The 14,474-nt window shown below is 39.8% G+C and overlaps 1 protein-coding gene across 1 annotated transcript; it reads left to right on the top strand.

Annotated features, from left to right (window-relative positions):
• The first annotated feature begins 1,808 nt into the window (after positions 1 to 1,808).
• On the top strand, positions 1,809 to 14,474 carry rab33a (RAB33A, member RAS oncogene family). Its single transcript, XM_085287883.1, has 5 exons — positions 1,809 to 2,197; positions 4,173 to 4,712; positions 8,514 to 8,654; positions 10,938 to 11,018; positions 11,104 to 14,474. Exons 2-5 carry the CDS (start codon positions 4,320 to 4,322, stop codon positions 11,326 to 11,328), a joined length of 840 nt encoding a protein of 279 aa, XP_085144009.1. The 5' UTR covers positions 1,809 to 2,197; positions 4,173 to 4,319; the 3' UTR covers positions 11,329 to 14,474.

The raw sequence follows: 14,474 nt of genomic DNA on the forward strand, positions 1-14,474 counted from the left end.
TTATTCTTATTTTTTCTCCCTTTTCCCCTCTTTTTTATAATGTCTTCTCTTTTCTTTTGTCTGTCAGCTCTGGCATTGTTGAACAGCACACGAATAAAATTTACAGTAAAAGAAATTAGAATAAACTGTCACAGAAGAGGAGCCTACACAGAGTTTATAGAGCTCCTTGTGGCAAAGCAAATGTATTTGGCATAATAGTGTATTCAGACCAGGAGAGGATGCCATGATAACAACCTCCACCTCATCAGCTTTTACTTAAAGGCAAGCTCAAGCACCCAGTCTCCTCCAGGTTGTCTGCCTCCTCAGGTTCCTTTATGTTAGTCCTATGAAAGTTATCACTCTCTCTGTTAACGTCTGTGTCTCCTGTTTACCAGTGTCTTCACCAGTTTGTCTGAAGGCCCGTTCTGGAACACTCCCCTCACTTACTGACCTGCTGGGTCACTCTTGTTATGGATTCAAATATTGGGGATGGATACAAGAGGAAAACCAAAATAACAACACTGGTCCGGCCGGGTTGAGTCAAACGATGATTTTAATGTAAACGCGTGGGAGATGGACACCGTATGCAGACAGCATGAGATCTCAAAATGGTGGAGCATTGATCAAACTCTTATAGCCTCTAGTGGCCCCCACCTAATCATAAAAGCCTAAACATTCACATTCTTTCTCTCACACGGCGCCTAGGCTACGACCTTGGCTCCCTGTTTATCTGCTCCTGCTGAGATGGGGCAGAAAACCTCTCCGGTATGTTCTGCTCTCTTCTAGTCAGACAAATAAGGCGATGACTTTCTACGAACAGTATTTCTTATAACTCAGCAGTATAATGCATCATAAAACAATATCATTCATTCACAATAAATCAGCAGTCTAATGTAATGCAAATCAGTTTAACAAATGTAATAGTTATCACCTTCTTCTAATTCAGGAGAATGATGCAAACTAAAACTACATAATAATTTACAATCTTTAATTAGGGGTCTAACATGGCATAGAATAATATTATAATCCCACACTCTCCAATGATCTCTTTACCTGTGGACGAACAAACCAGTGGCCTCCGCTTCTGAAAATAAAGCTTGATTTAGACTTCTGTGGAAAGAAATCTATGTCCTAACTGACATTGTAACCAGAAACTCCTTTAATTTCTACACTGCAACCTTCCACAACATTCAAGTCATCGTGGTAACCGTCGACCAGACGTGTAGTTACATTTCTCGAGGTGCATCAGGTTAAGTCAAAGGATGCAGCGTAGGGTTAAAATGGGATTAGTGTTATGGTGTCATTGATCTGACAGAGAATTATAAAATCACATGTAACTGTCACAGCTCAGAGTAAGCACTGCATTCACACTCACCCTCACTAACTGCGCTGCTCATGAGTGACACGACAAAACTTGAGGACATGGAGGACTGGAGTCCGGCTAAAGGCTGGTTGTGCCACCTAAAGACACATATAGGACAATAATGGTATGTGTAACAAAGCTTCAAGTTTGAACTTAATTTGATGCCATAGATGTGGAAACTGAGGCTGAAATTTCAAAGCTGCAGAGGACAGAATTTCACATGTATTAACTGTTATTTTCCTTCTTTTTTTTCCTCCTGAAGTTTTAGTGAGAGAGGAAAACAACTTAGACTGAGTAATCATAAAAAGTCATCTATGGATAACTACATGTTATTTTTGTAACACTGGGGTATTATTTTGTTTGTATACGTGTATCCAAATGTGTGCTATATTTCACTGGGCTCACTAGAATGTGAATGTCCCACTGAGCATCGCTTTCAGACAAACAGGCCTTTTTCTGAGGATGAAGGGGAGCTTTGTCAGACAGAAACGTTGGGATTGTTTGACACAGGGAGTGACTTTTTTTTTTTTTTGCGTGTGTGCGTGTGCGTGTAAGAAAAGGATTATGTTTGTCTCTTTGAGAGAGAGAAAATGTGCACGTCTGTGAGGAAGAGACTGCGTCTGTGTCTTAACGGATTTGTTCAAACAGAGAGTGGCACGCCTGTTTGTCTGTGCAAGAAAAACAAGTGTTTGGTGATTCTGTCTGCATTTCAGTCTGATATCAGCAAACAGTGAGTGTGCATACACGTGAACAAGGCTGCGTGTTTCTCAGCTGTCACTTCTGCTGCGTTGAGTCAAGATGGAAACACAGCAGCTCAAACGTGCTGCAGCTTCTTGTACAGCATCGTTTCAGACGGTGAGTGAAACAGACTCTGTCTCTTCCTTCTGTTTCTTCGTTTCAAAGCATCAGCTGTTATGCATCAGACTTTTTTTTTTATCTCAACTGCAACAAAAATAACTAAACTTTAAAATAATAATAATAATAATCCAGGAGACTGGGAGCTGAGGAAAACTTGTGCTGTGTACTGTGGCATGACTGGTTGGTCTACAACTTTGGTCCATGAAATGCTGTAAAATCTCCAGGATGATCGTTGCATTGACTTTGGACTCGATAAAACACAGTGGATGACAGCGGCTGGTGTGGCACCTCAAATTATCAGAGACTGCAGACACGTGACGACAGGTTTCAAACACCTTCTAAATTTCTAAATGAAATGCAAAGTTACTTTTCATGTGAAAAGAGGACCCTGGACCACTGAACAACAGTTCAGCTTATTCCCTGTAAGATGTTACTGATGTCGCTGTTTCAAGAGGGCTTTGTTTTAGGAATTTGCTGAAGAAATCTGTGCACGGTGGCTCTTGATGCACTGACACCAGCCTCTGTCCACTCCCTGTGAAGCTCTCCAAAGTTCTTGAAACACCTTGACTTGACAATCCTGTGCTGCGGTCATCTTTGTTTCTTTTGCATCTTTTCCAACCCTGATTTTCCCTTCCTGCCAACTTTCAGTTCATATTCTTCAATTTAGCACTCTGTGAACAGCCAGTCCTGTCAGCAGTTACCTTCTGTGGTTAACTCCTCATGGAGTGTACTGACTGTCACCATCTGTGGCTGTGTTAACATGAATTGGAGTGCCTTAGAGAATCGCCTCATGACAATCTCATGTTGTGACAGCCTTCATTAGCATTAAGCTGTTTCACTCGCAGACAGAAAACTTTATGTTATCTTAAAACGGTTGTTCTCTGTATTGCTCTTTCTTTTTGTTCACTTAAATCGAGCGAGGAATCTGGGAACACTGCAATCCTTTGCATTATGAACTTCTTGGTTTATGGAATGTGACAGTGTGACAAGCCGATCAGCTCATGTGACGACAGACAGTGTGAGAAAATCTTTCACTTTCTTTCTCTGTTACACCCTGAAAGGAAATGCTTGAATTATAGAAAAACCTTCTGTTTACTTCAGTGCATCACATTTTAAACTGTAATCTTTATACTATCTTGAATCTAGAAGGAAGTAATTATGACTAATGACAGTGGATGAAAAACAAGCTAATAGAGAGTTCTGCTCATGAACTGTAAACACAAGGTGAACGTAAAGAGATGAACTGTTGACCAAGACAAAGCCCTGTGGCCCTGGTGTAATTTATATTAACTTCCAATCCTAGTATTACAATATGATTACGTTATAAATAAATAATATCACAATAATTAGGTTTGACTATGACTAAATAGTGTTTCTAGTGATGTGTAGGTGCCCTGCTTGGCATGAGTCTTTTTTCACATGTCTTTATAACAGTTTGGGTATTTTTTAGGTACTCGACAGATTTCAGAAAGAAGAGATAAAATTAGAAGTCTGGAGGTGAGATTGCTCTTTGGGTCTGGTAACATGAGCTGGCTGAATTTAGGCTATCAGCTGATTATATTTAATGGCCTTTGTGGCATCAATGTTACAATGTTTTGTGGTTATAATGATGCAGTTCAGTAAATTTAAATATCCTATGTTTCTATAATATGGTGCATTAGTCATTACCACTCAGGGCTGCCGCTCCCCAAGCCTGGTTCTGAGGTTTCTTCCTTTTAAAGGAGTTTTCCCTCCCACTGTCACCAAAGCGCTTGTTCACAGGGGGTCATCTGATTGTTGGGGTTTTCTCTGTATTACTGTAGGGTCTTACATTGCAATATAAAGCACCATGAGGCAAGTGCTCATTTACAACTTTTTAAACTGCATTTCATTGAATTGTCAATTATTTTTATTATTCATAAATTATTATTATTATTATTATTATTATTAGTCAATTGATTTTTTTTTTTTATTGTATTCTTCTCCCTTTAAGGCCACAGTCAGCTGCTGAAAGGAGCATCGTTGGTATTGTTGCCTCCCTCGTCTCCTCCTTCTTTTCTCCTTTCCCCTCCCTTCTCCCGTCTATCAATCCTCTTCTCGACACACGCACCCCGATTTCCGCATCGCCTCCTCCGGTATAATGACCAACGATAGCCCGGAGGAGGAGACCCGAGCTCCGGGCGGCGGAGGAGGTGGTTGTGGAAGAGCAATCGGTAGAAAACACCGAGCGGATGACAATGTGACGATCCTAACATCATCCATGGATTTACACAGAGCCAGCCGGAGCCGAGCCAGCAGCAGCAGCAACGATGCCGCCCCGAGCATCACGTCCTCCGTGGATCTGAGCACCTCCTCCCTGGAGCTGAGCATCCAGACGCGGATCTTTAAGATCATCGTCATCGGGGACTCCAACGTGGGGAAGACCTGCCTCACCTTCCGCTTCACGGGGGGCAGCTTCCCCGATAAGACCGAGGCCACCATCGGCGTGGATTTCAGGGAGAAGGTGGTGGAGATCGAAGGGGAGACTATCAAGGTAACAGGCAGCAGAGGAGCTGGATGCTGATCAGTGGTGTTCCCTCACTCCTACACCCTTCCTCCTCCTCTCGGCTGAGCTGATCAGCTGCCAGTGGACACAAAGGGGGCCGTTTCTTTCATTTTATCCTCACACTCTCAAAGGATGGGCAACATTTTAGAATATCTCTGGAGAAATGTAACATTTAAAAAAACATATTTTTAGTACATTCTAAAGAACTACAACTCCCTTTTTTCTTTGCCGCCACATGCTCTGTAGTCAGTAACAGGCCACAGGAAGATAAAGGTAGCCTCTAATGAATTCTATTGTATGGCTCAGTAGGCTTTTTGTGGATTTCGAGTTTGAAACATAAACAGAAATGAATATATTTTTACAAATCTGACTATGAATGCAACATTTCTTAAGAGAATATTAAAACTCTAAATGAAAAACAAAACATCAAAATCTGACTGTGGTGCTGCAGAATCTATAAATATGCGCTTGTCCACCTTCAGCACGTGCAAGCCATTCATTTACATGTATAATATAAAGCAGGTCTACAAGGTGATTGCAACAATTAAGCTGTTCAATCAACAAAAATAACCACATTCCCGTGTTTGCACGTGTGAGGCAAGCCCCTTAGCTGGGCTGTTATTGTAGTCACAAAGTAAAGACAGCAGCATCGTAAATGTAGGCCACACTGTCATGTGCCCTGATTGTGAAATTAAAATGTAATGACTTTGAAGATCATTTCTGGAGCAATGCGTACTGGCAGACGTAACAAAACCAACATCAGACCACAGTGTAAAAACAGGTTCAAGATTTTAGCATGAATATGAAAGGTTAATAATTTGCTTACTCATCTGGTTCGTCGTTTCTTTAACTGTGATTCCTGACTCACACCTTGGCTGGTCACTCAGACCAGACGCTGTGATGTCAGTGGATTATTCTGTGTGCATACTCCAGGTTCCCCCAGTGCTGACTCACAAACACAGTTGCACAGTCGCATTACGTAGTATTAGGTCATTGTATCTGAATCATCCAAATGCTCCCCAGACACACCTGCCACACTGTACAGTCATTGTTGTGAGACTGTGAAAATATCTGCTTTCTTGTTGCTGCTCTCTGAGCTGGTTACTGCTGGTGGAGTACATGGAAATGGGACATTAAATTAAGATTAATCCTCATTGGTAATTAACTCCATTTGCATAAGCAGCTGTAAGAGGAGACAGCTACGACTCCCCCTAAAGATGGATCTATATGTCTTTAAAATACTTAAAGAGTGATCAAAACAGGCCCATCTATTGTTTTGTTTTTACATTCATTTTTCTGTTCAACTGGTAATCCCACTGATATTGACGAGCTCTATTTCAACAGAGACCTTGTCAAGATGGCAGCAGTTTCTGATTGGATAATTCAAAGACAGGAAGCTGCCAACATTTATCTTAAAGAAGATGCTGTAAAGAGAATTTGCCCTTCAGTGAGCCCCCCACAAGTTTGCCTTCAGCACCAGAGCCAAGATGTCAATGTAAAATCCTGCCTTTTTATGTAAAAGTGAACTCTTCCATTGCTGAAGTAAAAACTAGGCCATTCTGTAGAAGTGGGGAAAAAATGTTGTCATACAAGTCAAAATTTCACTTGTACCTTTGATATAAGAGACTAATATATCATTAAAATTCAGAGGATTAAGTACAGAGGGATTAAACTGTGCAGCTCCCATGCTTTCTATTCCTCTGGCTGGTAAATATAAGTAAAATACAAATTTACAACTTCAAACGGCATAAACCTGCGTAGGACTATAAAAAGAAAAGCAGACTGATGTGTCAAAATAATGTCATTGATTCTCACGAGGGCATGAGATAACCTGAAAAAATATGTTTCGTAGCTTTTGACGCTTATTTCAAATTGATGAAAACAATGCTATTTACATATTCAGCGTTTCTTTTTAAACTGACGTTCCCTCTGAGTGCATACATAATGCCGTATCTCTTATATTCACTTTCATAATGTCCATTTGTAATCAGTTTAAATAGGATGCAATTTTCTCAACTTATCAAATCAAGAGGGCCACGCGTTCGAAACGCTGAGCTTTGATGTTATGGTTGGCTCTGATGCAGTGTTCTGCCTCTAATGATAAATAGCTGCGCTAGTCCTTTCAAATGGTAATAGCAGATAATTCTCTGGCCCTTTTTACACTGCAGGCCTGTGCTAAGTGTTGGGAGAACTCCCTGCTGATATACAAAGTGCTACTGATCAGACAGAAAAAAAACAAAACCGTTTTTGTGCATTAGTGAAAATAAATTCTGACCTCCGATTCATCCTAATGGCCTTAGTAAGGCTAAATCTGAAATCAGTAATTATTAAAAATTACTTCATTAAGCAGTGGTATGGTACAGTGCTGGGGCTAAATACTTCTCTTTTGCTCCCCTGTTGACTGGGGGTAGTGAACAACATTCTAAACATTTGATGAACTTGGCTAACTAGCTTGAATACCCTAATTTTGTTTGAAAACATAATATGTTAAAGAACACTTAATGATTTGATCAATTCTCTTTTGAAGCCTCAAATTTGGTATATTGGCAGCAGATATTTTATATTTTTGAAATCTATCATAATCATTTTGTTTATGATATTCTAGTTCTAGCTGGAACTAGAATAGTTTTCAGCTAATGCTAGCACTAACATAGCATTCTAGCTAGTCTAGCTAGCTCACATGGTTAGAAAGGTAAAGGATGCTAATTTTGGTAAAAGTTTAAAATGAATAGAAGAAATAAAGAAATAAACAAACTGGAAAAATAAAGAGCTGACTCATTGGAGTGTCTTTAAGTACAAACGTAGTACAAAAGTTAGACATAGCTACTGTGACTTCATGTTGTTGTTTGCTGTCTCATTGTTTGCAGTCTCATTTTAAAGCCTTGAGCATTTTCAAACAAAACCAAGGTGGGTCTTACTACGAAAATGCGTGCTCATTTATTCCTGCATACCTCAGGTAATACTCCACTTTGAAGGATAGTATGAACAGGATTTACAAAACAGACTTCATTTTTTATTCAATATGACTCAAACAAGTCACTGAGCCCATAAAGTCTTCAAGATAGTGTTTACAGAAAGCTGTTTTCTGTAGACGTCTATAGGTCTAGGTAATAGTGGGTGAAGTCTTGCATTTTAACATATATACACTTATTATGGAAAAGTAATTGCGCTAAAGAGAATAAAACCATATTTTGTACTTAATTATGTAATTATGCTTATGTCTGCTGTAAAGCTGGACATTTAAATCTAGTCTTGACACACCTGTGGAGCCAGCAGGAAGTGTTTGTTTTGATGAAATGCAGATTCTGGGCCTTTCGAGTTTTGTTTTTCAAGGCCCAGAGATTGACACTTGCTTCTAACCCACATTACATTATTTTAGGATACATACTGTAGATATTGGCTGAACCTGCTGTTAATGATCAAGCAGAAAAACGCACTGTACTGTAGAACCATGCTCTCCTGAGACCCTGTAGCTAGGAATATATTTGCACTGTTTCCTGCTCACGTGGCAATGTTCTGATTTGCAAAGTTGCAAGCTTAGACAACTCATTGCAGCCTAATTCATATTCATTGTTATTTCATTTGTACAATTTTATCTCAAGTAATTGTATGCAACAAAAAAGCTGTTGCTGTTACTTCTGATATTAAAATTGTCTTATATTTCATGATCTGCTGGATATTCTAAGAGAATACCATTTATATTTTCCACTTCTGTCAGTGCTGTCTCTATGTGTAATGATCGGTTGTCTCTGTAATTTGTATATAAACCTAAGTCGTCTGTCTCTACAGGTGCAGGTATGGGACACAGCAGGCCAGGAGCGCTTTCGTAAATCCATGGTGGAGCACTACTACCGCAATGTTCATGCTGTGGTCTTTGTATATGATGTTACCAAGATGGCTTCCTTCCGCAACCTACAGACTTGGATAGAGGTTGGCATTACATTGTAAAAATCACTTGTCAGTGAACAACAGAGGAGGCTGACTTACAGCCGCTATGTAATGATCCCCCTTTGGTACCATAAGGACTCTGAGCATTGTTCAGTGTTCCCTCCTACCCCCAAGACTGTTTATTAGTCACCGTTTGACACTGTGCTGTTTCCATCACCAGATGTGGTTTGGTGCTGTCAGAGTCTGGTGCTGTTTGGACTCTGGAGTTTGACGACACAGGAGGCAGATGAATCCAAAAATGCGTACTTTTACCAGCCATTCACCAAATCTGAAAAGGGAAGAAGGAAAAAAACAAATGGGAAAGTCAAATCATGTGCAGTCAGATTTTCTACACAGCAGTTCTCTTTCTCTGAGTCTAAGTCTCAACTATTAATAACAATCAAGACTTGAACCAAGGCATAAGTTGTAAAACTGAAATGCAACTACAGTCATCTGAAAGTAAACACAAGAATCAGTGATAACGTCACTAGAGATGGTCATCCAACCAATATCGCATTTTTAAGACCAATATTTGATGATTTCAAAAGCCAGTATTCCATATGTCGGCCAATATTTTTCCCTCTTGACAATAAGTTGCAGAGCGCCCTCTAGTGGACAAACTATATACAATGTCAACACTCAACATGGTGGAAGGGTGTTTCTCCCTTCTCTTCTTTTTTCAGGTTTCCCTTAATTACCCATTATAAACAGTGCTTACTCAATGTGCACTACCACTGATTACACTGCACCTTAAATTGCACCTTACAGCTTATATATGTTTGTATCTTTTCTCTTTATTATTAGTAATTTTAATGTAAAAATCTACACAGCAAAATCTCCAGTGTTAAATTAACACTGGAGAGGGTCTATATGGGTCCACACCTCTGAGTGTTAAATACAACACTGTTGAGTGTTAAATTAACACTTTTGACAGTGTTATATGTTTAAAAGTAACCTAGTCAGTTTTGAAGATTAACAATGGCTAACACTGAGCAGTGCTGATTTTCTAACACTGGAAAATAACTCAAAATGTTAGAAATATTCCAGTGTTAGAAAATCAGCACTGCTCAGTGTTAGCCATTGTTAATCTTCAAACCTGACTAAGTTACTTTTAAACATATAACACTGTCAAAAGTGTTAACTTAACACTCAACAGTGTTGTATTTAATACTCAGAGGTGTGGACTCATATAGACACTCTCCAGTGTTAATTTAACACTGGAGATTTTGCTGTGTGAAACCATAAAGCTGCACTTTCTTTTTGCCTTATAGTCTGGGGAGATCTGAAACAGTAGTAACAGTGACAATACAGATCTATGTTTACATGTGTGGCAATGTTACAACTGCTGTTGTTATACACACTGGCCAAAATCATTTCAATGTGTAACAGCAAACTGACACTGCTATAATAATGTTCATTATTTGCACTACTGACAATGTGGCCCCTACTACCCCCGAACAAGGACAGTAAAATGAACCTAAGCTCCTGTTTAAGCTCATTTTGACTAGCATTTGCAGCCCTTTAAAGACTAATGTGGCAGTGGCATGGCGGCACTGCAAGTGTAAAATTCACACAAGTAGAGTAATTTTGTGGGATGTTGTAAAGACAAAGACATTTCTAAGTGTTAATACAAGCTCTGTTTAGCTCTGTGTCTCACTGGCACAGCTTCCAGGGTCTCCTCTCAGTGAAAGTGAGTCATGGTTAATGTGCAGTAACCCTTTTTCCTGCCACAGCAATTTGTTGGAATGTCTAAAATGGAAATAATTTATAGCCAACACTCCCTTTTTAATTTAGTGTAGTTCTGTCAGCATTTGCTAGAAAAAAAATTGTGGTTTTTTTTTTTTATACACGATATTTATATCAGTGGTTTTGCATAACAGATGCTTTCCAGCTTGTTGTTATCCCTTCAGTACAGCTCACTGTGAAGTCCTGGTATTCTAAGTATTATCAGTAGATATACTGTGGGTAATTTTTAGCAGCAGTAAAATAATTTGTAAATTATATATAATGTAATATCTTATTCAATATAATTTAATATATAAGGTTTTTTAATTACACGTGATTATTTATATATTATTCTATAGTGTCATTTATTTACACTGAATGGTGGGAACGGGGACTTCTCGCACATCCTGGCACCAGTGCGATGACATGGATGTATTTTAAATGTGAAAAAGTCCTTCTTTTGTTTTCACAGCCAAGAGACCAAATGTCTATGTTGTACTCTACATGGTTTTACAGACACACAGCCAAAGTTTATAAAGCGATATGCTTTTCACTTTCCAGGAGTGCAATGGTCATCGGGTGTCGGCATCAGTACCTCGAGTCCTGGTGGGGAACAAGTGCGACCTTGTGGACCAAATACAGGTTTGTGTGCACCGCCGAGGATCGCAGCGTGACTTCAGGGTTTATTCATCATCCACTTAACAACCGATCACTTGTGCTTTCCCAGGTGCCCTCCAACATGGCGCTGAAGTTCGCCGACGCCCACAACATGCTGCTATTCGAGACGTCGGCAAAGGACCCGAGAGAAAGTCAGAACGTCAACTCGATCTTTATGTCCTTGGCCTGCCGTCTGAAGGCTCAGAAGTCTCTGCTCTACAGAGACGTGGAGAGAGAGGATGGGCGAGTGCGACTCACACAAGAGACTGAGACAAAGAGTACTTGTCCTTGTTGAGGAAAAGGAGGAGCGGGAGGAATAATGGAAGGGAGGAGAGAAGAGTTTCTCTACATTTGAAGAAGGAAGAGGAAAAGGGATGATAGGGCGAAAGACAAGAGTCGTTTAAATTTGTAGTTTAGGAGAAGGATGGGGGTTTTAAAGCTGACACTACGAGGTGGACGGTAGAGGGGCTTAAAGCTTGTGCAAAGGACTGAAAAATCACCAACATCCTGGGAGTGATGCATCTGTTAACAATTCAGAAATAAGATGAAGCTGCCTTTTCAACTACAGTATAGTTTAGAAATTCTTCCACTTATTTGCACATATATACACAATCTGAGTAATCTGAAACCAGCCCTAGCTCGGTGTTTTCCAAGGTCATTATTAACCGCAGCAGCTTATTTTACTGGCGGTTTTTTGCTGTCAGAGCTTCATATTTGTCACATTTCACCCTTGTTGTGATTGCACCAATTCTACCGCCTTAAAAGCTAAACAGCTGGCTCTAAATTAGTTTTAATGACCCGAGGCAAAAACAGCAAAGATGTTTCAAGGATTTGAAAAAGCATTCAACAGATTCTTCTTTTGTTGAGAAATATTAGACTTTTATCGTCTCCCCCCTCCTTACATTTATGTTGCCTGATATCAAAAGCCCTCAAATGAAGGACTTAAAATCATTGTGAGATTTAAATGAATGGAGAAGATGACAGATTGCAGGATCTACAGAGGAAGACCTGACGAGAAGGTTTCCTGCAAATGGGCCATTTATAGGTTCCCAGAGAGCATGTCAGCTATTGATTTAGAAGCTGTGAGATCCTTTTACCCTTATGCAGGTGAAAGGCACTCTCCTACAAAGGGGAGGCAAGGCTCTTGTTTCTCATCCACTCCTCATGTAAATGTATCTTCTCCATGTTGTCCCAGTGGCCTAAGCCAGCTTTGCCACTGGATGTAAATTCAAAAACATCAAGTCTTTAAAATAGCTGCCCGGCTCTCTCCTGTTATGCAGCATCAATGCTCTAATAGGTATTTTTCAAGCTAGAGGCCTTCTAGCTGCCTTAGATGAAGCTTCACTGCCTCCAGTCTCTGAAAATGCAGGAGAGAAAACTGTGAACCCTGTGTAGGTGATGGAGAGGCCTTTGTGCTGCTGAACCCTTAAGCCTGGATTATTCAAGTCACTGGTGAAACTGGCAGCGTGAGACACTGTAGAAAGCCATATTTAATATTTCCTGCACACAGAGAGGCAGCTTGCTTTGCACCGAGGAAGCTCCCATGTAGGCTGTGGGTGAAGGAACACACTGTACATAAATCAGTGTTTAAGCAATGAAGCCTCTGTGTCACAAGAAACCATCCAACATCCCAACTGTGATGTATGTCAGTTTGATATAGTAGCACACTTAGCATATTTTACCACTGTAGCCTACTCTTGTGTGATTCTATTAATGTATCTGGATGCCATATGTAGAAAAATCAGATCAGCGAGCATTTAAGAGCGGCGTTCCCTCCAAGCTGCCAGTCTGATGTCCTGATTAAATTATTCACAGACTGAATCTGAACACTGTGCAAATCCAGAGAGCTTCTGCCTGAGGTGTGCCATGTTTTGGTGATCTTTCATACAGATTTTACGAACGGTGCAAAAGTCTTCAGCCACAAATAGTTATAAAATAGTCCTAGTCATTTCATAGCAATAAAATAAAGTGCTATTTCAGCATGGTGTGCAGTCTGCCCTTAAAAAATATGAGGCAAATGGATGAATAGAGGACAGGAGAAGTGGCAGGCCTTAAAAGCTCTACAGCAGATATCTGAAAGTCATTTGCTTAAGAAATAGGCAAAATCGACCAAAGACCCAACACAGGATTTTCAGTTGATCCACTGACTGTTTGCCAAAGCCTCATCAGAAATGGTTTCAGTGGAAAGGCAGCTGTCAAGAAGCTTCCTAAAGAAAGGAAACAGGGACTAAAATGTGCCAAATTACACAAAAGCTGTAATAAAAATCAGTAGAGACAGGTCTTATTGACCAATGAATCCAAATGTAACATTTCTGTCAGCAGGCACAGCGGAGGCCAGGAGAAATGGGCCCACCGTGCAAGACCATCTGGAAAACGCTGCTTGGCAACTGACCTTTTCATGTTTGAGCATGACAATGATCCAAACACACTGTCAATGCCATAAAATTAGAAATGATTAGAAAAACACACAGTCGTGGATTGGCCTCCCCAGAGCCCAGACTTCAACATTCCTGAAGCAGTGTGGGATCATCTTAGTTAATGTATTTCCGTGTATGTGTGCACCTTTCAAGAAATTGCTACACCCATATTCCTACCAAAATATAAAAAAATGAGGGCCGGCTCAAGACTTTTGCACAGTTCTAACAGCAGGATCGAACAGCTGTCACAAGTGAATCAAATGACATTACTGTAAAACATCAGGAAGAGCTCTGTTCATTCTCCTTATATGGGCTAATCTGTGACTTCTTTTGTTTGTTTGTTTATTTGTTTTTAATCTCCATAAATGGCATTCACAGGTGCGCCTCAGCCACAGCTGGGGAAACCACTACGTTCAGGATTGATGGAGCGGTATCCCAGGACATAAAATGTAAAATGAATTGTTCACCCTTTAAATTTTAATACATTAACATCGACAGCTTTGTCCATCAGTGGGTTTGACTGTCAATTGGATTGACTGAACTAGACTAATGAGCAGAAAAACACATTGTGGAAAAAAGAAAAATGTGTCTGCATTTCTGTTAGCAGATTTACTAACATGGTTTCAAATGAATAGAAAAGGAAATGAAGCTATAGTTAGGTTGTTTTCACTGTCATCAACCAAACATATATATCACTGTTTATGAAATTATTCAGCAGTTTATGTCATTTACTAGAAAATGTAACATCGCTTAACAAACGTGCAGATTTAACCATTTAAAACTGCAAAATGTGCATTTTTCCAGGTCGAAGAGTTGCAAATATATGCTTGCGTTCCCTTTTCTCTATATCTCCAGTGTGTTTTCTAATATATTTGTACTTTTTTGCAGTTGATTTGTGTCATTTGTAATAACCCATGTTTGCTCTTGAAGGGTTGCCTTTGCATTTTGATATTTAGTCTGGTATTATTGTTTATCTGCAAAACGTCTGTATGTGGAAAATAATAAATATCGAATTCACTTTGAA

This window comes from Mchenga conophoros, linkage group LG2, assembly GCF_057382185.1.
Source record: "Mchenga conophoros isolate Kocher_MC1m ecotype Shallow Benthic linkage group LG2, M_conophoros_male_GT1.1, whole genome shotgun sequence".
In the NCBI taxonomy this organism is placed as follows: Eukaryota; Metazoa; Chordata; class Actinopteri; order Cichliformes; family Cichlidae; genus Mchenga; species Mchenga conophoros.